We start from the raw sequence: 26,972 nt of genomic DNA, 5'->3' as shown, positions 1-26,972 counted from the left end.
GCTCATTTCGGCTTCAACGGCTTGGGATCGCCTTGGTAGCCAATTGCGTGTTTCGTTTCAATCGCGGAAAAAGGCGTCACCCAATGGCTCAAGAGTTTACATCATATACCTTGTTTCCATTGGATGAATTCGCTCAAGGGCGTTCAGGTTCGCCCCAACAGCACCATCTCTGGCAGGTGGTGTGTGCTTTAAAATCAAGCTGTAGGCTAATGGTTAGGACGCTAAGTTAGGACGTCAGACGATAGATTAGGTTGTTGCAGGCAAATCTACATGTATTGGTTAATATTCTGTTATTTTTGGTTGATCGTTTTTTGCCATTTTCAACGGTTGGATTAGCAACCAGGAAGAATGAGCGTCTGGGTTCCCTGTCTCTGAGCCAGAAGAACACTTCATGTTTCACGGTGTGCGCGGGTCCGATATGTAGTGAAATTAGACAACTGGTTCTTTATGCAGCTTTAGAAAAAAGACGGTAGTTTCTTGAGCACAGCCGCCTAAGTCCGAATGAAAAACCTCACAGCCACGTTAGAAAAGGTCTCTCATCCCGGAGCTCTCACTTCATCTACCGGTGTTGCAACGTCGGATGGTTGATAACGTTTTTGGAAGTGGTGGTTCTGCCTTTTGTTTTGATTTGGGGATACATGATAGGCGGATCTATAACACAATGAAGCGCATATGAACGGACCTTTTTGGCACAAAATGAGGAAGCGTTTTTATAAAGACTCAAAAAATGCTACGGCCTCGTCGTCTATGGGTCCGTATTTGTTTGAAATGAGGAGGAAAGAAAAAGCAGCATGCGAATTGGACTAGAATGACATCAAACGAGATTGCGACCCTAAAAAAAATACACATCATCAATGAAGGCGATCTGGGCACGATTTGAGTTGCTCAAAATGAACAGAAATACTTTGAAGAACAAAAACGGATTATTTCCACAATATTGAAACCCTCGCCGACTTTGCAAGATTTACCATTTTATCGCATTTATCGCCATCATTTGTCTTTTGTGATTCCACAATTTCTTTGTGTACATTTGATTTTTGATCCGGATACAGTGCTGACCCTGACTGTTCAATGGAAGTATGTTATCAGCTGCCGGTTTTGCCTCTAGACAGGCTGGTTCCCAAGCATGTCCTCAGCCGGAGGGGAGCCATTAGTTTCAGCTCCAGCTCATCTCTGTTTGGGGCCCCAGATCCGAGACAGCTGTCACAGGTAAAACCCGCAACGCATTTTCGTTCTTGTGTTTTTTTAATTTAATTTGTATTTATTTAGTGGTCATAGTGGCACTGGAATCACATAGGCCTGCTACCTTCAGACGTGAATGATTATTCGCTGGAATCTTGCAGGTGGTTGTTCTTTCTGAGGACACACACACACACACACACACACACACACACACACACACCTCCACAAACGTTTTTCATTTCTGCATGTTCCTTCATGGTCTACATTGCGTACAGTAGCCTAGCCTACAAGTATCACATTTTACAACTGTTGTAAAATGTAAAATTGTCTCTAGAGACCATGTGCATTTGCCACAAAGGAACGTGCCACATTGTCACTTATGTTAACATCCTTGACACATTGACACCGTGGGCCAAATTCTTAGAATGAGTTCTTAGAATTCCTAATCCGACATGAGAGAGGTTACAACAGATATAATGTATATCCTAATGTAATGTGGGTGATCTTCTGCTTGGTTCTCTTGTGCATGGAAACAAAAAACATGCAACACATCTGGCAATTAAAGACTTTCAACCTGGCATTCTTATTTTGGGTATGTCATATTCAAAATTAAACTGCTAAAATATGTCTTAAAGTGCAAAAATGGCAGATCTATAATTTTACAATGCGACTGAAGCGGATATACCAAGCAAGGACTATGTTAATGCTGTTAATTGTTTGTGAGCTTCCCGGTGGCATTGTATTATCCAACATACAACATTTATATAATGCCACCCACCTGTGCCTGACTGCTTCTTTTAATACAGAGAATTAAAAGAAGTTTGTGTGTGTGTGTGTGTGTGAGAGAGAGAAAGTGTCCCCTTTGATAAGGCTGCGTCCATTAGCCCTTTGTCCAGCACTGCTCCACATAACCACCCATGTGTGTCTCCTTTGAAAACACCACAACATCACAGGTCAGGCAGCTCCCTGAACAATCAAAAGACAGATATATTGCCTACTCTGTCAAAGACCCTCAGTATGCCTGTTCTTGCCTAGCCTTTAGCCCTGTGTGTATAATTAGCATTTCTTCTGTTGTTGGATATCTGACCTGGCTGGACAAGCCGTGACCCAACCATCCATCCAGCTCTTTGTCCTCACCACCTATAGTTCATCCTATACTTCTCCATCATCTTTCCAGTTGTTTATAAGCCTTATGGAAATAATGTAATGTCAGTGATTGATGGATCGAGGAGTGGTCTGTTCTGGAGTAGTTCAGCATGGCTGACCAGTGACTATTTCCAGACCACTTTCAAGAGGACAAGCTCCCAGGTGACCCAAACACCTCAGGGGACATCCCATCTACGCAAGACCATTCTCCTTTGCTGTAGAAACATAAGCGGCTGCTATTGTGTTTCTTGGTCAGGCTCAGTTGCTCCCTTTAAGTTTGTGTGTGTGTTGAATGCTTTGAATAACCATTTTTGTGGAGGAATAATAATTTTGGGGCTTTCACAATTCATAGCAACAAATCAAAACACCTTTTTTATAAATTGCACCAAAGTAAAGGGAGAGATGGCATCAAATTGTTCACATGACCATTTGCTGTTGGACTTTTTTTTATCTGTAATAATACAGGCTATGAAAAAAACACAGACTAAACACTTAGCTTGGCACTTCACTCAGCCTTTGTCATATAGAGAAGTTGTAGTCTTCTAAATATTGTCTCTTGTGTCCCTATGTATGACCATAAGGGTGCATTTGTCCTCCTTGGCTGCTGTGTTGTTGGGGGTGTGTGCGTGTGTGTGTGTGGTTCCAGAGGCCTGTTGTTTGTGGAAGCAGAGCCCGACTACTAGCATTGCAGAAAGAGAAAGAGGCAGTTAGGCATGTGCTTGGGCTCTGGGGGCAGTGGTTTGGCCCGCTGCCACATTCACAGATGGCCAGAGTTTGTCAGTTTCTTTCTCTTCCTATCTGGTTTCTCTCTGTGTTTCTGTCTTTTTGTCTGTCTGTATGTCTGTCTGTGCTCACTCCCTCTCTTCCCCTCTCAGATAGACATTTCCTCTTGTAAACACAGGACGAGCAAGCAGAGCTGAGGAGACGAAGTCTCAAGAAGAATGTGTCATTCTGTGCTCCTGGAATGCATGTGATTGGGTGTAAATATGCTGCTGAAGAGGCGTAGCAAACAGCAATAGCATGAAATAGGCCTAAATGGCTTCTTTTAGGCACAGACTGACTGTGCCTCTACTTTACTGTTATTATTGCCATGCATGTTTGCCGCCTGTTGATTCATTCCTTAAAGGGACTAGAAGCCGATTGTCTTTTTTATTTATTTTTATTTTTTTTGCCCCAACTATGTGCAGGTTCCCACTGGAGTGAATTGTAAACATTGCTTTCTCTTATGCCTGAGTAGTGAGACAGATTAGATCACCATGAAAAGATGTGCTATTCTGCAGTAGGGCATAGAAATAATGAATGTATTTCACATCACATACAACATGTACAAATGCACAGCTCACACACGGTATATAATTAGCACGCACATAGGTACAGTAGGTTGGCATTCCACATTTACATGACTGGTTATAGTCTAAATCATACTGGGGTTGTCTTGTGTGCCAACTTATGCAAAGATTTGGTACCAATAAAACAACATGCAGTACATTTTATGTGGTAAGGATTCATTGACCACTGTCTTCCCCCCCCCCCCCCCCCAATTGAGCTACAAAAATCAATAAACAGATGTGCGATATTGAGGCCAGTCAGTCACATGGCAGTTTACAACAACAAGCGAGAACTTTACATCATACATCTTCATGTGGGACAAACAGGCTTGTCTGGGATCAGCTAATCTTTCAGATCATTGTCTATAAGATGGCCCAGAGAACCCGCATGGCCACTGTTCTTGCTCAGTCCACTTGAGTGGTCAAATACATGCCTAAAATGCGCAAGAGCACCCGATAGTGCTGCTGTTTCATCTGCACTGGATGGGCGTTTCTGGGAAGGGTACGATAAGGGAATACTGTACATTACAGCACTTCTTTTTGAGGGAGTCAGTCTGTTGATCTTGACAGAACTGATAAGATTTTTGTTTTTCTTCATGCGGTGCCATCAGATTGACGTGGTTTCAGGATGTGGTAAGAATGCTGAAGGAGCTGTTCAGACTGTTGAGACGAGTGTTTCACAACCTTTCACTAAAAACCTTTAACCCTCACAGCGCCACATCTAAGTTCCATGTGAGATTGCTCCAATGGCAGAACATTGCTGTTTATTTCATTAAGTTTGACTCAAATAGTGTGTTATTCAGTTAATAAACAGGATTTAAACAGACCATACTTGGCATACTATGCTCTTTGATTAAAAAAATCAGACCCTTCTGAAGTGAGTGGTGCAACAGTGACAATATGCTATTTCTGTGCTCGGACACAGGGACACACACACATTCCGTGCTCGGACACAGGTACAGGTACACGCACACATTCTGTGCTCGGACACGTGTAGGGACACACACGCATTCCGTGCTCGGACACTGGGACACACATTCCGTGCTGTCTATAGCAGTGGTTCCCAAAGTGGGGTCCGGGGACCCCCAGGGGTACTTGAGGGAGTTCCAGGGGGACCCAACTAAATGATCATTTGGACCCAAATGGGCCCTTATGGGTCTGTAACTCATGTGTATGCTCTCAGAGTTAAATTAGCATTGATTTGACAATATAAATTGGGGGTCCCAGAGATAGAAATGCTATCAAATGGGGGTCCGTAGACTAATGCATGTCAAACTGGGGGTCCTTGAAATTATTAAACCGGTTGAAAATCACTGCTAGAGCCATAACAATCTTATTTTATGGTGGTCCCTGGCATATCTTTTCAAATGGGGGTCCGCAGGCTAATTAGTGTCAATTTGGGGGTCCTTGACATGAAAAGGTTTGGGAACCACTGGTCTATAGGAGTGGTTGCACCACTCAAATATTCTATATTTTTCTCTGTTTCTCAAGGGGTCCCCTTTATCACATGACTATTTTGTTTCTGTGCCTGCAGTGTTGAGAAATCAGGCGTGAGAATGTGGCTCGACACATCATCACTCTAGTCTAACCGACCATGTCGGGGCCAAATGCTCTTCCTTATCTGAATTTTAATCATATTTAGTATTTACTGTTGGTGGCTAAATTGGCAGAAGGGCTTAAACCGGACAAGAAATGAGAATGCATTAGATTGCCTGACTGTCCTATTATTCACCTGGTGAATTCATTGATCGACAGTCCTATTTATGCAAAATATGCAGTACACATATTTGTAGCTATATTTATCAACTGCTAACGAAGGCTTTCTTTTTAGATAAACGATTGGAAAAAAGTTGTCCCTAGGCACACTGGTGATTATTTTAATCACTTGTATTATATTTTCAAATCAATACAGGTGAAATAAGGTTAGGATATAGAAAAGGTTAAGCTGACCCAGAGAAGTAATTAGAATCCAGCGATGATGTCTGAAATGAGGAAATGCCATCACAGGGAAAGACGACCCTGCAAGAACATGAAGCCTGTCCCTCCCCCACCCCTCTGCAAGTCTCTTAGAGCACTGCTAAATATTACGTTTTATACAAGGCCGCCCCTTTTTGAAGTGCACTGAAAAAAAGCTTTACTTTGTATGTTTTTCATGTGTTTATTCGGTGACAGTACTTCATTTGACCCCTTGGTGTGGCTGTTATGTGCGATGATGACTTCCCTTTGTATTTAGGGTTTCTTACTGGAGGCTGAAACCTTGACAGTCAAACGTGCCAATGAAAAAAACAGTCATATAGTGACATCACAATATCATCCCCTCCCCTAACCCTTCCCCCTTTATCATCTATCAACAGCTGTGGGTGCGGCTTCAGTTCAGGTGGATCACCACCTGAACACCCAGTGTAATAGTGTAATAAGTGTAATAGGTGTAATGGTGTAATTAGTAGTTTAATAGTGTAATAACCCTAATGTCCTACTGTGCCAAATTTGGCACATGCCTACATTCATATCGTATATTGTTTGTTCTAAATTCAAATGGAGTATCTCAACTTAATATAGCATCTGATTGGCATGAACACAAATTATTCTTTTCATCATTAGAAATTAATTCAGTCCAAAAGTTTGCATGGCATTAGGAATACAGGAATGTTTAAAAATGTTACGGTTAGCTTTACTTTGTACCGTCTACCAGAGGGAAGTAGTTCGAACTCCCTACAGAGTGGATGAAGGGGGTTCATTTTCTATCTTGACAGCTTTTTTTCGGATCATGTTTTAGGGTGGAAAAAGATCACGGCACTCCATCTCTTCACTGCTGCTAAAGCACTGGTTGCAGATGTCATGTTACTGCGTGTACAAGTGGACTACACTTTTATGTGGTTACCCAGCCACCTTTTCTTTGTAGCTCCACAAACACAGGCCACCCCCCTCTCTCTAGCTCCCTCACTCTGCTGTGCTATTCTCTCCCAGCCCCCATGCCTCCCTCTTGGAGGCTCACTGGAGCAGGAGTATGTTGTAGAGGAGATTGTTCTTATAAAACGCTGTTAGCAGCAGGTAGACTCAATTTGTGGCTTTGTGTAAGCAGCTGCGGCTGGTACACACACACACACACACACTCAAAACCTGTGCTATAAAGTCTGTTTATAGCTTAGCACTCACTCACTGGAATGTGCCGTCACACACAACATACCTCTGCATGTGGTCATAATTCAGAAGGAAGCTTTCGGTTTGTGTACTGAAGATGAGCTGAGTCCAGTTGCTTTTATTGCATGATTGGTGATTCTTTCATTTTGTAGTGCTTGTACATGCACATTTTGTTTGTATGCATGCACTCTGATGTCAGCGTTTATGGGAATACCACTGCTGGCTTCCTCCTTTGTCTATGTGATACATCCTCAAATACAACCCTGTTTTTATGACATACGACATGAGGAAGTGAGGGTTTATCGCTGTGGCTAAAACAGGGAAGTGTGTTAGCACTACAGTACACTGCATCAGACGTTTAACCACCACTGGAAAGGTCTTAGTTAACTTAAGGCACACATTATCAGCTCAGTCACAGCAGTGGCGATGACATGAGAACATGTTTTCACTTTCAGTAATCAGTCGCTGAGCTACTTTTCTGCTAAATTTCAGTTGACATATCTGATTTTAGCCAAGGACACACAACGCGTTGTACTGCTTGTGCTTGCATTATGCACAAATCAAATTTCTGGACACACCTTTGTTAATTTATGGGCTATCTGCTTATTCTGACAAGATTTTCTCAATACATGGTACTTAACTACTGCAATGCCACTTCCATCTATTTTGAACAATTGGCTAGAAAATGCAAAATACTCAGGCAGGTTTTGACATCACGTGACTCCTCTGACCTTAAACTTGGCCTCCTACATGAAGAAGAAGCTGAGACCATGCAGGAACTAAGTACAGAGAGTGGCAGCAAGCATGAGTATTTACTTTACCATTCAGCTGTAACTGCCTGGGGATACACCATTCCAGTTATGTAAATGGCCGATCTCATTGTCTGTGAGTGACTTTACATATTCATTCACAGACAATATTATTACGTTATGTATATTAACATCACCTTTTTTGTAGTCTGCTTGATTATTTGCCCTTTACCCAGTTGTCTCCAATAATGTCTCCACCGTGATACTGGTTAGTCATGCCCTTATTTCTGCTCGGTGAGGCTAAAGCTAGCTGCTAGCAGCCCTGCGTTCTCATGGTGTCGGTCGGGGGTTGTGGGTTAGCCAGGGATGATAGAACAGAGGTTAATCTGACTGCAAGAGATGCTGACATTCAGCAACAGCAGACGCCTGACGTCAGTCAGGCAGTCACAAACATTCTTTAAGTAGAATGGAATGTGTGTGTGTGTGCGTATTCTCATGTACCTGGCAACCAAAATAGTTGCTGACAAATCCATATTGTTCTTACTGCTACAAATTATGTTTTATGAGGTATTGGGCTATTGGCAAGATAGGATCCCCTCAAAAACACATTGATGATGTTTTCCATACCCTTTAGTGTGTGTGTGTGTGTGTGTGTGTGTGTGTGTGTCAAGTGCTCGATGAACTAGTAACCTGGACAATGTCTTGTGTGTGCAGGTTAAATTGTCCTGCCCACGAGTTGGACTGAAACCACACGTGTGTCCTCTCTTTCCCGCATGTCTGTCTGTACTGTGTATTAAATGTCCCGTGAGGCATCAACACCCTAAACAGCGATCTTACTGTGGGTGTTGGACTGTGGGAGGCATGTGTTCTCGTGCACATCTTGGCACTGCGAGGCATGCATGTGTAGTGCCACACAACACTCTCCTGCCATGCAGGCCTCGTGGTCACGATCATTACATTGTATTTGGTTGATATTGTCACGCAAAATATTTTGATCAAACGGTCGATTGTGTTTTTGGCATTGAACTTATAAAACATATATTTAGGCTTTTTAAAACAAATTCTTAAACGGCTGAATTGATACAGATGAATGGAGACAAAAATAATTGTGATTGTATCCAAATTGTGATCAGCGTGGTGTGGTGTGGGCCGGGGCCATTTCTCAAGGATAAAATGAGACTGCGTGACTTTGACAAAGTGCTTGCAGCACCCCCTCCTTCACACCAGCTCTCGAGGGAGCACATGCCAGTGTGTCTACTCGGGTGCCAATTGGGTACTGCCCTCTCACCAGCATGTTTTTGTTTGCAGTAAGTTGTGGCCAGAAGGAGTGTTGGGGCATGCATCGGCAAGGCTGGTGACTCCCAGTCCTAGTGCCAGGATTGTACAGTGCCTACATATGTTGCAGCCAGTAGCCATGCAGCCACCCCCTCAAAACACACACACACACACACACACACACACACACACACACACACACACACACACACACACACACACACTATATATATTACTCACACTAACCACCAGTGCTGTGTGTAAACACGGAGGTCTGTTGACACTAAAATACAGCTTTGCAGATTACCCACCATGAGTCAAGCTGTTTGCTAGCCAGTAAAATATTAGCTTTGGATTGGAAGCTGTCATGTGGGCTTTTGAGGAGAGGCAGGGTCAGTATGCATGTGTACAGTTACAGTATGCGTGTGCATGTCGAGGGGGGTCATACACTAATCCTTCTACAGTGTAATGTGGGGAGGTGTGCAAGCGCCTTTGTGTTTAACACATGCCTCTGCATGCACTGCTGACAGTGGTCATGAAAGGGTACAGAATCAAGTCTTGTATCAGTTCTACCATTTACCCACCATAGTATCAGACCATAACATTACCCTGACTCAATTTCAGTCAAATTTGCACAAATCTGTTAACGGTAGATTTCCCATCCCACGTAGGGGGTTTGTGGGCGGAAGAAGGCTTTCAGAGTGTATTGTTTTTCTCCAGTGAGATGCGAAGAGAGCTGTGGGGGATGGACAAAAAATGGGGAAAAGAATAATGGAAGAAGAAGAGCGCAGGGGAATACTAATGAATGAAAATTGTTTATGCAAATATGCTCAACCCATTGACGTCATGACTTGTGCTGTGTGCCATCTGGGGACACCCTGGCCAGCAAACGGTGCTGCAGCAGCTCACAGCTGAAGACTGAAGCCAAGCTGCTAATATGCTAGCCAAGTAGCTAGCTAGTCAGTCAGCCATTTGATCAGTTTCAGTTTTTCAGGTGGCTACTAGCCAGTAACCAGTCATTTATCCAGCCAGATAGCTGGTCATCAGTGAGCCTAACAATATCCATAGATTACTTGGTAAACTAGACAGTCACTCAGCCAGCATACTAAACAGCCAGCCAATCACAGATGAGCCGATCAACCAGTTACTCAGGCGGAGTGACTGGTAGGGGGAGGGGGGATTATGTACTATGATGACTGCACATACATCCTGCTGACAGCACGCAGCTGGGTCCTTATTAGAAATGAACAAAAGAATATGTGCCGTGCGCATAATGTCTACCTTTCTTCAACCCTTTCAAGGACCTCTAGTACTAATGGAAAGGCAAAAGGCCACACACATGCACCAAAAGATGACATGCTAAGTAATTATGATGTTATTGTTGTGCTCTCAGGCCTGACGAGAGGCAAAAATCACAAAGGTATTATTTGTCACTCACCCAACACCTAATCCTATCTTGTCGGAAGTGGCGCCGTGCCCCAACTTTTCATTGCTATACGCACATTAAGCAGGGGGGCGGAGAAATCAGCAAGATTTGGTTTTTGGTGACTAGTTTCAGAATTTTGGTGTGGTGTTAGGTATGGGTATAAACCTTAGAGTATATATATTTATAGAGAAGGCACCCAGAGGAAATCTTGAGGCGAAATGGACATAGTGGCCGAATGAAGGTATTGCAGCCTGGCCCCAAACACATGAACGCGCTGTCCGTTGACTATCATTGTACACGTTCACGACGGACGACGCTCGTGCGCGTTCAACGGCAGCACGTTCATGTGTTTGGGGCCACTCACCATTGCAATCCGTCCCAGAATGCACTCTGTTCCTACCAGGAAGGAGGAGTGAATCCGCCTCATGCGCTTTTGAGCAACTAAATGCAAGTGGATAGAGGGGAACTCGGGTGTCTTCTCTATAGATATACTCTATATATATATATATATATATAGAGTATATATATATACTCTATGGTGCAAACACGTTGGGTGCGCCCCCTAGTGGTCTGTTTGCACAGACAAATATTGGATACATATAGGTATGGTTGAAATCCAAAATAATTGATAAAATAGATTTTTCAATGGATTCTGTTACTATTGGGTGTGCTAAATAACATACATTTTTAGGAATAACAAATCGTTTTCAAGATGGCGTCCACGGTGGCTAAAATGCCTATAAACTGGGATTTAATATGTAAAAATCATAACGATTATGTACTTCATAACTACTTTTTGAGGTATTCAAAAACCATTGCAAACTAATTTGGCTCGCCCCCTAGTGGTCGGTTTGCAATGAAACCACTATTAGATATGTCAGTACATGGTTGGAACCCCAAATAATTGATAGAGATTTTTCAATGGATTCTGTTACCATTGGGTGTGCTAAATAACATACCATTTTTTAATGGAAAATGAACAACTTGAAAGTCATCGTTTTCAAGATGGCGTCCACGATGGAGCTGACGGGAGCTTAAAATGCCTATGGTTTCAACAACTCTACGATTTCGGTTTCCCTCCCATTGCAGACACTTGAAAAGCCGGATGTTGTTGTTGCTACAGTAACTAAAATAGCTAATAATAATTTCGCCTTTACTATCTCCTTGCACTCATTCGCGTTCATATTGCTTTATTTCTGTCATTTTCCTGGTATATTGACCTCTACAAAGCAAAAATGATTATCAACTTACACTCTTATAATCGGCCACTTCCGGGCGGGAATTCTTTATTGAGCTCCAAACATCGACGTTCTGTATAATCACGTCAATCTGACAACCAGAACCTCTAGTACAAATACAAATGTGTGGCATGTCCACAAGATTGTGCAACAACAGACACATACAAAAGATAATACTGGGTTTCAAAGAAACAAAACACTTTTAAAACTGCTGTTAATAATTTATTGGCTTTGCATGGCACACTGCCTGCACACTCTGCAAGGTCAAATAGTTTCCCGATAGCATTATACTGAACTTAAGCATTGTATGTTTACCACTCCCTACACAAAGGGTTGATGACGTCTGTGTGAAGATGTCTTCCAGTACTAGTGTATACTGTACTAGTGTATCTGCAGAAGAAAATATAGTAACGCCAACCAGTACAGTACATGAATCTATGTAATGTAAAAGAGGCAGTTGAGTATGAGGACAATTCTGGTCTGAGATAAAGCTGTCCCTCTTAAAGGAGAATTCCATGCTAGAAGGCTTTCTTACCTTTTATTTGTAGTTGTTACGTCCCCACCATAGAGGCCCAGGTGTTATTTTGTGCAAAAGTGCATTATTGGCTATTTCCCCTCAATGGGGGTTGGGTTTTTGTGCTAATTCGCTTATTTCCACCGAAATAAGTAAAGTGTAAAGGATATATACAAAATAAATAGATCTTTGAGCGATGGAAATTAGTGAATTAGCGCAACACCCCAATGCCCCATTCAATTCAATTCAATGCAATTCAATTCATTGAGGGCTTATGGTAGGGGAAATAGCCAATATTGCGCTCTTTGGTGGGGACGTAACAACTACAAATAGTTAAGGTAAGAAAGCCTTCTAGCATGGCATTCTCCTTTAAGCTGAAGGCAGTTTTTCCAGTTATGTGACGTCAAGCTTTGAGTATAGGAATTGATACTGTGTCCAGTCCTGTTTACCTAACAGTTTGCGTATGGAAATCAATCATCTCTCTGTCTCTCACATAATCTCACATTCACTCTCCTACTCTGCTCTTACATGCTCACTCAGTATACCTGGTGCGTGTCAGTGTGCCAGTGATGTATTCTGGTAATTCATCTCAGCTGATGAAGGCCGCCCGCGGCCGAAACGTTGTGTCTTATAACTTATGGTGTTTTAAATAAAAAACACCATTGGAGAAAACCTGGGTGCGTACTTTCTTCTCTTCACTGTATTTACCTTAGTCCAGCACCAGCCAGGAACTGGATGTGTGCAAGCCACCTGCTTTTTAAACGAGTATTCTGGTAATTACCCAGCAACTTTTCACTTAGCTTTAACGTTAAGGGGGACGAGGTGTGATGAGCCTTCTCTCTGACTTTTAAATAAGTTTCTTAAAACCCATGTTCTCCTCATGGGCCTTGCTGTAACTCTTGAAAATGCTAATTATCCCAATCCCAACATGCTGGATTTACACATTTCAGGATTCAGGAAAGATCATCTCTACTGTAGTCCTACTTATGTATGGTCACTATGGTGGCACTTGATTATGATTTTTCTGTTTGTGTCTGTAGTCTCTTGTATGTAAACAACACGTGGGTTTCTCACATGACTTGATAGCAATACTGTGTGTCTGCCAGATATGGTGTTGAAACATGTTTATCAGTAACGGTTCTACAGACACACACATGCTTGTGCATACAAGTAGAGCCAACAGCTTTTACACGCCCTCTCCTTATCAGGCACTGCATATTATTCCCCAACTGAACATTGTGTCTTTAGACCAGTATATTTAAAATAGCCCTTATCGTATCACTTTGACAGTTTGCTGGTTCCCTGGAGGGGCAGTGTGGAGGGCATGGAGGGTGTATATTGTCCTTGTTTATTTTGGGCATAACACGCATATCAGGTGGATCATATTGTGTTGTATATCAAATCTGTCCCATGGATCTTTGTCATAAGATAAGCCCTTTATTGATCCCACGTGGGGACAAGCCCTTTATTGATCCCACCTGGGGAATGATATGGGTAGATAAGGTGGTCTCTAAATGCTTCGTTCAACTTTACTAGAGACAATGTCACAGCTTTCATTGCTAAAACATGGGTGGAAACGATTAAAGTCCTTCATATTGGGGCATTGATATGATATGATATCAATGATATGATATCAATCGATGTTTCCAAAGCAGTGGTCATAGTTCATACATAGACATGCTCAAAGGAGTACTGACAGACGACAGGCAGCTAAGTGTTTTAGGATCATTTTTTGTTCTTGATTTCTGGAAAAATACTGCTTGCCATGCCTTTGATGTAATAAGTCAGCCATAATGGCCACAGAAATAAAAATCACATAAGCAGAGATTAAAATAAAGTGCATTTTGCATCCCAAAACAGTTTATAGTTAAGGGATGCAATAAAACAACAACCTCTGCATCCACGGGGTGCACTACTGTACTGTTCTTTTATTCTAGTTTATTTTGCTAGCTTTAGTTATAATGATCATTTCGTCTGTTTTCTACATGAATATAACCACATTATAACCATATAAAATGAAATGGGAGTTAAATACTGCAGTTTGTAAAAATGGCAAAATAAGACCATCCCGGGGCTCATTACATTGAAAACCTATTTACATCACTGCATAAGAGCAAAATATAACTGCAAGCAGCAATACTGGGGTCTAAGCAATGACCAAAATGCACCATGGTGACACAATTGTGTTGGGTTTTTTGTGAAAACACAGTGCAATTAGCTTGACTCAGGGCAGATGTTAGTGCTTAAATCGGGCATCGCCCCACCCAACAGGTTTGTTAGCGGCCGTTCGTGACACTGCTCTAGCAATTATCTTGGATTTGTATGTCTCCAGACCTATCAGTCTCCCATCATCTCGGCACAAGACTAATGTCCACATGGCAGTTTAGAAAAATCAAATATAATCCACGTGATGAAAAATATGTTCTATTGGGCAGAATGTACATTAATGTGTATGTGTCGGCTAATGATTTTGTTTTTGTGTTTGCACAGAGACGAGGAGCCATCTCCTATGACAGCTCAGACCAGACAGCCCTGTACATTCGCATGCTAGGTAAGTACTTCCAACTGTACACACACACACACACACACACACACACACACAGAGAGACATGGGATGTTTAAATGTGTAGAAAATGAAAATCGATTAGTATAATTCAATATTAACGTATTAACGATTAATAATAGATGTCTGTCAGCATGTCATGCTATGGGCGTGAATCTCCAAATCCTGACACTCGATCTTCTCTTTCCATATAATTTAAAAATATGATTCCGATTCATACACATAGACACTTTATCATTGCTCTGGCAAGTCCTGCACAGAAAATAATAGCAGAGTCAGACCTATAGGAGTGTCGCGTCCGCAACCAGTTGTGAGCTTGTAGAGTGGCTATTTTCGAGGTGTATAGTAAATGTCACATGCGCACATGGTCGGCACTCGGCAGGCACAGTAACAACGGAATGCATGCAGTCAAGGGTGCGCCCTTTATTACCTAAACAGGAGAGATTTCTGCCATGCGCACGGTGCGCTATTGGACATGACCCACTGTATAGGCTACTTCTCAACAACCACGCTATTTGATGCGATGGCATCCACATACCTCTCTCCCTCTATGACCATGATCATGAAACGGCATGTCTACAATCTATCCTTTGACAAAACATTATAATGTCTTATCATAGCTCTGAAACAATACGACCGTCATGTTTCGCCATGTTTCATCGCAATGAACACGTCGTAGGGTAGGGGATGTCACAATAGGCGAGGAAATGCATGATTCTCACATCCATGTGGCGTGCGCTGGTGTAGCTTTCAGACTAACTTTACACACAAGAATATAGTTTCACACGGCTATGCACAATTTTTTGGGCCGAACAAATAATTAGAAGAAAAAAGGGCAGGGTACAACACTTTTTTGTTGTTTTTTCTTCTTTGTAATTATTTGTTCGGGCCAAAATATTGTGTTTGTTGTCATGATTTCTCACGATCCGAGTTGGCTTTGTCCGAGCCTCCGAGGCTTACAGATCTTTAAATACCGTATTGTCCCGGATATAAGACGACTCTGATCATAGACGACCCCCATTTTGCAAGACTAATTTGTGGAAAAAGAACATTGAATGTCAAATAGTCTAGTCCGGCCCCATTTTTTAGGATATTTCCATTGGGGAAAATAACTGTCAGGCCAATAGGGTAAATACTTTTTGAAAGGTCTATGAGAAAAATGCATGGGGAAATATTTCCCTGGTCCCTCGTTGTTCTGAAAGGGGGTGGGACTGCGACACTCTAAAGCCCTGTCCTGTTTGGATGGCAATATCCTTTGCAACAGATATATATATTTTTTTTTTAAAGGGAAAAAAAGAGATTAACAATTAATCGAATAATCAGGCCCATCCCACGCGCGCGCACACACACACACACACACACACACACACACACACACACACACACACACACACACACACACACACACACACACACACACACACGCCGATGCAATGCAATTAACGCTCTGAATGTGGACCGACTGATTGTGTGTGCCTGTGTATTATGGGCCGGAATGTCATGATGACAATGTTGCGCTGTCTGGCTCACTACTTACTAGCTAATAGCTGGGGTCGCAGTGACACATTCAGTTGAATGTGTGAACAAAATTGGATTTTTGGAGTGAAAAAATATATTTTCATAGTCTGCACCACAGTATTGGTTGGTTGGATGGAACCCGATTTGTATAAGCTTGGTTTGACTGTACTAAACAGGCATAGCTGTTTCTAGGTGTGGGGGGCGAGGTGGGCAGCCCCACCCTGTGGGGCCCACGTGTCCCGAGACCCGCAATTGTATTTGCGCGCGCATGAGACTGGACCATGGCCTTATTCAAAATTATTTGTGGACCTGCAGCATTTCTAGTTGAGGACCCCTGATCTATAGGATACCAGGACTACATTTTACTACATTACGATTCTTTTATGGTCCCGGCCTTGGTGGGAACACAGCAGTAACACAGCAGGACCTCATCCCAGAGCTACAGCGGAGGGGGGGGGGGGGGGGGGGGGGGGGGGGGGTCAGGTCAGAAACAGGGCAAGTTATTGTCCCTGTTCAATTACACAATGTCTTAAACGTCAGTGTAATAGTATGAGTGCTAGCTGGAGATGGAAATATGTAGAGAAGATGAAGGTAGTGCATGTCTGGAGTTCAGTTCATCCCTGGCCTTTTTGATAATCCCTCAACAATAACAATAGGATTAAGTTGTGTCTGCGTCTGCAGTGTTAAGCATTTCTTTGAATTTTGATCAGATTTACTAAGAGGCAAGATTTGATTTGGAGCTCCACGAGGTTCAGAGTAGACTGGAGGCTTATGGAATGTCCGTGCGCATTCTCGCGCACGTGTGTATGTGTGTTTATGCACGTGTATATAGTTTGTTTGCGTGTGTTTGCCTGTGTCTCTGCTGAGTCGCTGGCTGATGGCTCTGCTGAGCAAATGAGTCGATTGCATCAAGCTTTGCGTCCAGATTAGGCTTTGATCTGTTGGGAAACACAGCTGCACCATCAATAAGGTTACTGTAGATAATGGCCGATAAGAAGCAGCTGCATAGACCCCACATGGTTACAGAGCTCAATCTGACCTCTCCTCGTCTCCTGTAACCCTTTTATGGCCTGCCCTGCAGCATTAGGAGCTTAAACAACTGCACACTGGAGCTTTCACCCAGCATTGCTGCACTTTCACATTTGCAGTGGGCCCTGATTGATTTAGCTTCTGCTCATGCCAGTTTGTTGCTCGCCAGCTTGATGATATCCATTAGCCAAATGCTGCCACGTGCTATCCCCAGGCATAGCAACTGCAAAAGCTTACAGAAGGAGCTTTGGCTTTTTAATCATTTTATGGAGTGATGGCAGTCTTGTACGTCACTAGAGCCAAGCATCTGTCCCAGGATTGTTTTTTTTTTATTGAATGAATTGACTGTGAGGGTGGACGCATTCCAATGCAATTTGGTGTTTGCAGAGGGTCAGAGGTTAGCCTGGGATTTTAATGCTGTGCAGGGGTCATGGAGTTTGCACATTGGTAACAACGACCTGACCTATATCCACTGCCGAGTAGAAGCACTCACACATCACTGGGAAAACACAGGCCCTCTGACTCTGAAAACTTGCAATAATCACAAGGATGCACGTGCCCACAGCAGGCACATGCATATGCGGACGTGACAGATGTCCACATGTGTGCATATGGAGAGACACACACACACACACACACACACACACACACACACACAGTGCATGGTTCATTGGTTTTTAAGATTTCCCTGTTGATGCCTTTTATTGTGTGTTGAAATATACCTGTTATGTACATGTATAGTATGAAGAGCTTTAACTCACACCCTCTCAAGATAATGCTGAGCATCATCGTGCGCTTAAATGTAATTCCCAGTTTCTTTTGGTATTTTAATAGGGGCTTGTGTAGTATTCCAACAACTGTTTACAAGTAAGTAAAGAGGCAAAGCAAACCAGTGAAAACATAGTGCTGCAGTGTCTTAGCATCTCGCCGTCTGTTGCATTGAACAGCGCATGTAGCATCACCAACTCGGTCTCACAGTTGCTTCCGGCTACAGTTGTGCACAAAGGCAGACCAGCTCCCGTGCGGCTGGTCACAAAGTCTGCTCCTCTGCCTGACTACTAACAGAGCCATAGACGATAGATTGCCACTGGTGGCTCTGATTCACTAATACTAGAGCAGGCCGTCCTCACGTGGCACTGCATGCTCGACTGACCACTGTATCTCTGTCCACTGGCATTTGTCTTTGGGAAAGTGTCTTTGTGTCCGTGTATGCGTGTGTATACAATACATACCAGACCAAGGTCGAATAGTATTTATAAAGTACGGTAAATCATTAGCTTATTTTTCTTCTTGAACTAACAGGGGTTTACTGCATCAGGACGAATCAGTTGGTGTCGCATGAGTCGGTTGCAGAAAAGGTGTACACAATGTACTTACAAATACTTATTTGTGGTAGTCAAATTTCTAGGGGTTATTGTTGTTGTATAGGGTAAACCCTGCCTATATGGCACCTCCATTATTACTAAAAGTATTTACAGATACTAAGCTGGCCCAGGTCTGGTACAGATGCAGTGCTTACACTCGGTGCTTGAGGAAGTGTGTGTTGGTTTCCTCTAGGAGATGTGAGAGTGAGAAGCCAAGTTGGATTTGAACCAGAACGAAGGAGCTCCCACCCGTACCTGCGTATCGACTTCCGAACTATTCACAGTGAGTATGAATCACAGGCAATTAGCCGGGCTAACCTGCGTTCCGCCGATGACGAGGGAGATAGTGCCGATAGAATGTAGTTCTGCTCAGGGCCCTGCTCCTCTCCAGAGACACTGCAAGATGTTTGTGCATAACTCGGTTGTTTCACACACTGATAAGGCTTCAAGGTGTGTCTTTAGAGTGTAAACCTTGACCAGGGATTTTTTTTTATCAGAGCTGTGCTAATGGTGTTCACAGCGTGTAGGCTAGGAAAACTACTTCCTGAAATGTGTGTGTGTCTGTGTGTCTGTGTGTCTGCGTCTGCCCGTCCGTGTGTGTGTGTGTGTCCGTGTCCAAATGTAATCCTTCCTCATGCTGACGTGTTTCCGGGCTGCAGTCATGGTTTATACTGGCAGAAACCCTTTTTTTTTTGTGTTTATGTGCGTGTGGATATGAACTGTCCACTGACAAAGCAATGACTGGTGTGTGTTCCCAGACGGGAGGCTTAAGAGTGGGGCGGCTGTGTCAGCAGCGAGTGTGTTTGTATATCGCTGTGATTGTGTCTGAGCCCCTGCAAAGTCTGTGTGGCCACATCAGACATCAGTTCTCAGCTCCATGAGTTCACAAAATAAAATATTCCATGAGCGATTTTGTCATGTTCACGCCAGGCATGTTTTACCCAGTTATCTCATTGTGTGTGTGTGTGTGTGTGTGTGTGTGTGTGTGTGTGTGTGTGTGTGTGTGTGTGTGTGTGTGTGTGTGTGTGTGTGTGTGTGTGTGTGTGTGTGTGTGTGTGTGTGTGTGTGTGTGTGTGTGTTCATTCATAGCAGGGTCGGGGTCAAGTTCGACTATTTGCATCCCTGGAGGAAGGGTTCACAGGCTGCTCAGCTTCCAGCGGTACCTGCACTCATCCCGTCTACTGCGGGGAACACCACAGCACATTCCCCTTCATCTCCTCGATGAGGACTATGCTGGACAGGCCAAAGTATGTCATGATGTGTCACTCATAATGAACGCAAGACTCATGGTTTTGTTTAACCGTCACAAAGGGCCTTATACCTTTACCTATATGTCTGTGTTCTGATTTCCTACTCTTTGCAGTGCATGCTGGAGAGGGTTGGGTGCTGGACGTTTGACATCTTCCTCTTCGACAGGTTGACAAACGGTAGGCTGCAGCCCCAGTTGATATTCCAAAATGCCAGTTGGGACGTGTTCTACTGTCTACCTCAGATTCCTGAATGGGACCTGAATTAAGACCTGAAGCCAATTCTACATCATCATCATAATAATAACAATAATAATGTAATGGCTTATGAATCCTAAACTGTTTTATGAAAGATTTACGTTTCTATATCAGTGGTGCTCAAACGTTTTCATGTCAAGTACCCGCAAAATTATTTGTATTTGGCCATCGACCCACATCTCAAAATATTGAAAGCTTTGCAAAAATTGTTCAGTTTTTCCAAAATAGCAGATCTATAAGCTCATAGTGCGGCATGAAGGGACGCACTATCGAGCTTGTATATCTGCTCATTTTGAATCGCCAAAGTATAAAATAATGGTCAATGGCTAGATGCATTCCAGGTCTAAATGGGTTATTATAATAAGATGCCATAATAATACTCATCATACTGGCTTGGTGGCCGCACATTAGTGCAACCTGTTGGACGGCACACATCTTTTGAAGCCTTTACTTTAATAACAAAAGGAGTGTATATAAAGTTTTACTCTTTATACTTTAGATATTTTATATTGTCCTGTTTGTGCTAATCTCACAAAATGTCCAAATCAATACAAATATCTGCCAGTCTTGTCCAGGGCTATCCATTCTTATGACTATATTCTGTAACTGCAAATTGCTGTAGCTTGTACCAAATTGTTTTCACTGTTTTTGTTCCTTCATTTACAAATTTTGCACTTCATGAATCTTTGGCGGTTGGGAAGTAGTTTTTATTATTATAATTTATTATTATTATTGTTATTATTATTTTACAACCTACAGTTAAAGAGCTACATTGCAAAATGTGAAGCTTAATAGTGCCACCATGAGGCCAATTTGAAGACACAGTGGTAAGAACTAAGTAAGAACCTAATCTCTGGCCTGGCGGAGATAAAATAAATACCATAATAAAATGTAGTATGGGTGGGTACTACTTCTGTGGTCTACTAGTCTCATAAGACGGACTTTTCAAATGCCTCACCCCCACTTCCGTTTCGTCTTTGCAGTCACGTAAATTTGTCCCAATGTAAATCAAATTAGTCAAAACATGTATACATATATTTTTGTGAACGGAAATGACTGAACAGATGACAGCTTTCAGGAGGCCTAGTTACAGACGTAGCATATGTAGCATTCAAAGATTGTGGAATAGTTGTCTGGCTTCACAGTTCAGAATAAGTCAAAAATGAATAGTTTGTGAAAACAAGTCGACGGCAACAACAATTCAGGAAACAAAAGATATTTCCCTCATCTGGTGTCGAGTGAAAGTTACTGACTGTTGGCTCTCCCCCCCTTGTGCAGGAAACAGCCTGATCACCCTGACCTTTCACCTGCTGAACCAGTATGGCTTGGTGGAGCTCTTCCAGCTGGACATGGTGAAGCTCTGGAGGTTCCTGGTCATGGTCCAAGAGGACTATCACAGTGACAACCCCTACCACAATGCTGTGCATGCTGCAGACGTCACACAGGCCATGTACTGCTACATGCAGGAGCCAGCGGTGAGTGCATATCTAAAGGCCCTTCCACACCAAACAGTCTTGTTCAGACTAGTCAAAGACTACTTAAAACTGTCTGTGTCAGAAACTGGTATTTTTAATCGGCACAAACCAGTCGCAAAGTAGCCTGTTTTGCAGTGTTGCCAGTTCTGCTTATTATAAGCGACTTTGGGCTAGTGAGATTGAGAATATGGTGTCTAGTTCAACTTCACACTACACCAGTAGTCAGCCCTGAAACATGACAAGCAGACTAGAAGTCCACTCTGCAGTGGAGTATATTACCCCCTCATCACTACAACATGGATAGCGATGCTCCCGAGGGTGGCAAGTGACCGAACTTGCTCGGTTCTTCATCAATGGGTTCTGACGCTTCGGAAAGGAGGAAAGGTGGTATGTATCGACGGTGAGCGACGAGAGCTTGTTGGCAGGAGTCTCCTGCCGACAAGCTCCTGACGCTTTCAAACTGGCCGACCGTCTGTGCTGTCTGGAGCTGCCTTAACAGTGTTGTTGGTCATAGATGTTGTAGACTCTACAATGTAAAGGACAGTCGGCTGGCTAATCTTTGCAAGTGACAACTTCTTAAAGCCTTACTGGGTAATTTCCCTGCTGGTCACTACTCACTACCATAGGTGGCTGCGTTTACATGGACAAAATGTATTCAGAATTAATTAATTAATTCCAAACAGCAGGATAAAAAATGCTCATGTAAACACCTTACAATACATGCATTATTTTACACATGTCTGCACTTAGTAGACTAGTAGCTTAATGCACTTTGCCCATGTCCAAAGCAGGGATGGCCATTTGGAGACATTTTATGCGTTCAAAAATGTAATATTTTACCCATTAAAAAAATATTGTTTTGGCATTGGAGGTTTACTGGCCAGGCATGTGCTCGAGGTATATTTCATCGATACATTGCACAAGTTACAAGTGTTACAAGTAGCGTTACGTAACCTCATTATCATTCTTTTGGGAAACACTTTCCCATACAACACTTCTCTGGTTTTTAGTTCTGGGGTTGGTTTGGACAGTCACGTGTGGATGGCTGCAGGTGGACACTCGGCGTATGCCTTTGAAGTTCAAAGGGATCAATTAAGAGCTCCTGCTAGCAGATTACTTTTTTTCTTTTCTTTTCAATGTATTTTTATTGAGGCTCTGAAATTTCACAACCGTTCAATCACAATTCAATGTATATAGAACCACACTTTTTTCAACACAACATAGGAAAACAACAAGTACCACAACACATTACAATGCACAGACAAAAAACAAACAAACAAACAAACAAAAAAACGAGTACACCACAGTCTTGACATGATTGTACATTACAGGTCACCAGAGTCTTTGTTATTCACTACCGTTCAATAAGGTACATTGAAGCGCAGTCTAGAAGGGTCCACTGTATCTAAGACTGGTTCCCATACCTTAGTGAACCCTTCCATGTTATCACAGAGGAGATAAGTCAGTTTCTCCAAAGGAACCACATTCATTTTACCTCCTTGTACCAATCATCCAGTGTAGGTTTAGGTATAGCTTTAAATTCATGAATCATATTTGATCTGGTTGTCTCCACCAGGCCGAAGGCATGGGGGGAGAGTATGTTTTGCACAACGTCCGTCCGTCCGTCCGTCCGTCCGTGTGTGTGTGTGTGTCCGTGAGCAGCTAATCTCGGCCACCGTTAACCCGGTCGATGCCAAATTTTGCACACACACTCCCTGGATGCCAACGATGGACCTCTGCCCCAAACTTTCCAGAACGGCCTGTTATAGCGCCACCAGGAGGCCGCTTTGTGCAAAACAAGTTTTTGCACAGTACACCTACAGATTTTGTCCAAACATCACGCAAATTGGTACACAGTCTCTCTAGAGCCATTCAACGAAACCGGTCTTTCAGATTTCTCAGACTCCATCCTGATTGGTTAAGATTGGCTTCCAAAGTTCATTTACTTTTGTTGCCCTTTTATCCAACCACCAGATGAAGGCAAACTGCAATGTCCTACATTCCTATCCTGGTGGAGACCTGTGCCCAGAAGGGCACTTTTTCTAGTTTAATCTAAATATAATAAAATCTACTGTATGCAAAGATAAAGTAGATGCGAGTATGTGCTTGACATTCTTGTAATCTTGTCTTGTCTCACGTGCAGCTTGCCAAATCCCTGACCTCCTGTGACATTCTACTGGGCTTGATGGCGGCCGCCACTCACGACCTGGACCATCCCGGGGTTAACCAGCCTTTCCTCATCAAGACTGACCACTACCTAGCCACACTGTACAGGGTGAGAACCTGTCGTAGCACACGCTTTATCCATCACCTATACACACAAGCTGTGAAAAGCATCTCTTTTGAAAACGTTTTTTCACACATTTTGCATGAGTAGGGATGTACACATTTGTCCATGATGCATGTAAAGACATTTATTTCATTTGTGTGCGCAAGAATACCTCAGTTCTGGAGAACCACCACTGGAAGTCTGCTGTGGGCCTGATCAGAGAGACGGGGCTATTTGGGCACTTGCCTGCAGAGGACAGGTCAGTCTGACATTGAAGTGTGAAGACCATTCCAGTAAATGGCAGCAGAGACACACCGACATCTCTGGCCTAGCACAACCTGATGATTGTAATCTGATTGATCTCTGGCCTAGCACAACCTGATGATTGTAATCTGATTGATCTCTGGCCTAGCACAACCTGATGATTGTAATCTGATTGATCTGTTGTCTTGACTCGTCAGCCTGAACATGGAGAGGCAGCTGGGCTCTTTAATCTTGGCCACAGACATCAGCAGACAGAACGATTACCTGTCCAACTTCCGCACTCACCTGGACAAGGAAGACCTGTGCTTGAGCAATGCCAGTCACCGCCACTTCATCCTTCAGGTCAGACTAGTTGCCTCTTAATACCAGCATTATTACATCACTGCGTCTCATGTAACCGTGATGGGTTTTGAATTCACCATTTGGTCTCAAACACCATATAGATGGCGCTGAAGTGTGCAGACATCTGTAATCCGTGCAGACCCTGGGAACTTAGCAAGCAGTGGAGTGAGAAAGTGACAGAGGAGTTCTTCCATCAAGGTACCTCCCTTTTTATGCAGTCTTTATGTTGTATGGTTTTTTTTATAACTGATTTTAATATTATTTTGAATAATTATTTTATAGGAGACATTGAGAAGAAGCACAGACTTGAAGTCAGCCCACTTTGTGACAGAGAGACAAACACAGTTGGCAAAATTCAAATAGGCAAGTAGCTTTTATATTCCTCGAACCATAATTTCAAGCGTTCGTTGAACCTTAACGTGCATCTTCACACCTGTCCTGTCTCGTCATCCGTAGGTTTCATGACGTACGTGGTGGAGCCGCTGTTTTCAGAGTGGGCCCGTTTCTCTGACACGCGTTTGTCCCAGACCATGCTGGGCCACCTGGGGCTGAACAAGGCCAGCTGGGACAGCCTGCAGCAGGAACAAATGTCCAGGTCAGAGGAGGCGGGACCCAGCAGCGCAGCCGACGCCAATGTCGAACCCGGCACCCGATCGGACGGCGCCGCAGCCGGAACCGACTCCAAAGAAATACCTCAGGGAAGCACACAGTCCTGACAGGGCCTGATAGGGCCAGTACACTGGTGGCTGGGTGGGGCATCTAGGGGATATGGGGTATGACCCCTATCCCCCCCCCCCCCCCCCGATTTGCTGCTCCACCTCATCCTAAGACCTGAATAATTTGTTGTTGCTTTTGCCTCCCATCTTGACAAACCACTGATTTTATTTAATTTATTTAATTTTTAAATTCATTTTTTGTTGTTGCATAGAGCAATACATAGATACCTCATTTGGCTACTGCTGTAAGTAATTGTCTTTTATTTGCTTTATTTTATTTATTTGTCCACTGTAGTTTTGGCATTAATGAATGAACACCACTATTTTCCCCCTTTTTTATTTTATTTGGTTAGCTAACGTAAGGGAATAACAGTATCGGAACTGAATACACTTTTTTTTAAGTGCCAATTGCACAGATTTGAATGAGACTACTTGAGTATTCTGATGCGAGACTCAATTCATGCTGTGTTGCATTTGTAATGAAGATTTTTTTTCCTCATGTAAAAATGAAAATGTGACAAGCCCAGTCCTTTTGCTGCCTCTATGAAGACTGTTTACGCATCTCCTTGTTCATATGTCATTTCTGTCCCTGAACTGAATTTGATTAGCTCCACGGTCTGCCTTCTAAGCACAGATGTGAAGAATTAATTGTTTGAACCGTCAAACCCACTGTTTAAGCCATGAGCGGAACCTTAGTCAACCACACCAGATATGCCATAGAAACATCGCCTTTGCTAATAGTATGTATTCAGCTCCTTGCACTCCTGAACCATGTGTTGGGCATGCAGCTCCTGTTCCATGGCATCTCCAAGGTATTGATGAACTCCTATCCTTTCCGAGGGGGACATTGAGAGTCTGTCAGTACTGACCACAACATGGAGGCACCTGTGCCTCTCACTGATGTTCTGTTGCACCTTGTGCGTGCAGCTCATCCCGGAACTCCACTCGCTCAGGGTTTTGCCAGTCTCTTAACAAGAGGGAGAGGGTGGATTGTGGGGATGCAGGGTTGCTTTTCCTGGCTCTGCACACTCCGCTTCTACCGAAGGAGACCCTCTCTCTCCCCAGAATGTCTTATCATAGCCACGTGCAACCTGGAGGACTGCTCTGATGATGCCTTTATAACTATGCACAAACTATGCTAAGTGACCAAACCAACTCATATTCCCATCAAGTGCATGGTGTGCTTGTCCTTTTGAATGCACTGTCCAATCCCTTTGCCTTTTTGGTTGTGAGGAGCCACCACTCAAACTGTCGTTTTTGTATGGAAACAAAATGGTCGAGTGACTTTGAACATTCCATTTCCTTGTTTGGTTTATCTACTTTTGATTCTGTATAGTGGCACAAATTGTTTTGTTTAAACATTTTGAACGATAAGGTGCTTTTCTTACTTTAGCTCATTTGTATTTTGCTGTAAGTGCTGTAAGACTGTTGATAAAACTGTTTACAATTTGTCACGACAGCCATTTTTGGGAAGACTTAAGTGTCGAGCCAGATTTTGTAAAGGCTTTGCCGTATTGACCTTTTTGATACATGCCTGTTGCAGTTACGATTTGATTAATAAAACCAGTTGTTGACAAATGCATTTCTTGGACTTGTAAACCGTGACAACTACTTATGTCTTGATATGGATGGGATAATCATGCAAATCCAAAAACAAAACTTATCTCAAGAGCTTTATTGCAATGGACAATTACTATAGGCACTGACTTCCAGTTAGGTACCTTTTGCGATAAGAAAATGCCAGATGTATTAAACAGTATCGTACATTTGAGATTCAATTTGACCCATACATAAATGGTGCAGTAAGTGATATTTGTTAAATTGAGTGTTATACAGCTCTATATTCTGAGTGTTTAAGGGGCACGTTTCTAGTGTTTTGTCTGCTCAGAAAAGGAGTCGCCCAAGAAACACCAAGACCATGAAGATGA

General features: G+C 43.0%; 1 protein-coding gene across 6 annotated transcripts; it reads left to right on the top strand.

Annotated features, from left to right (window-relative positions):
- Positions 1-231: 231 nt before the first annotated feature.
- Positions 232-26,613, top strand: pde7a (phosphodiesterase 7A). 6 transcript variants are annotated; one of them, XM_083778792.1, is made up of 12 exons: positions 232-1,209; positions 14,490-14,550; positions 18,670-18,756; positions 19,566-19,720; positions 19,837-19,900; positions 21,257-21,453; positions 23,597-23,728; positions 23,890-23,981; positions 24,184-24,328; positions 24,430-24,526; positions 24,611-24,691; positions 24,785-26,613. In XM_083778792.1, the coding sequence occupies exons 1-12, from the start codon at positions 1,072-1,074 to the stop codon at positions 25,042-25,044; spliced, it is 1,509 nt and encodes a 502-aa protein (XP_083634918.1). In that variant the 5' UTR covers positions 232-1,071; the 3' UTR covers positions 25,045-26,613. The 6 variants fall into 6 exon arrangements, with proteins under 6 accessions (XP_083634918.1, XP_083634917.1, XP_083634916.1 ...); XM_083778791.1 differs by having other exon boundaries at positions 19,563-19,720; XM_083778790.1 differs by having other exon boundaries at positions 18,667-18,756.
- Positions 26,614-26,972: the final 359 nt, after the last annotated feature.

Source organism: Protomyctophum parallelum (genome assembly GCF_964188405.1).
Source record: "Protomyctophum parallelum genome assembly, chromosome: 12".
Lineage (NCBI taxonomy): Eukaryota > Metazoa > Chordata > Actinopteri > Myctophiformes > Myctophidae > Protomyctophum > Protomyctophum parallelum.
Note: the sequence above shows the minus strand (reverse complement) of the source record. Positions and strands in the feature narration are given on the sequence as shown.

Excerpts from the sequence above, each read along its gene's own strand:
- pde7a (XM_083778789.1), top strand. The coding sequence starts at position 1,072 with ATGGAAGTATGTTATCAGCTGCCGGTTTTGCCTCTAGACAGGCTGGTT. Across the intron at positions 21,454-23,596 it reads GCTACATGCAGGAGCCAGCG|CTTGCCAAATCCCTGACCTC; the intron begins GTGAGTGCATAT and ends TCTCACGTGCAG. Across the intron at positions 24,692-24,784 it reads AGTTGGCAAAATTCAAATAG|GTTTCATGACGTACGTGGTG; the intron begins GCAAGTAGCTTT and ends CGTCATCCGTAG.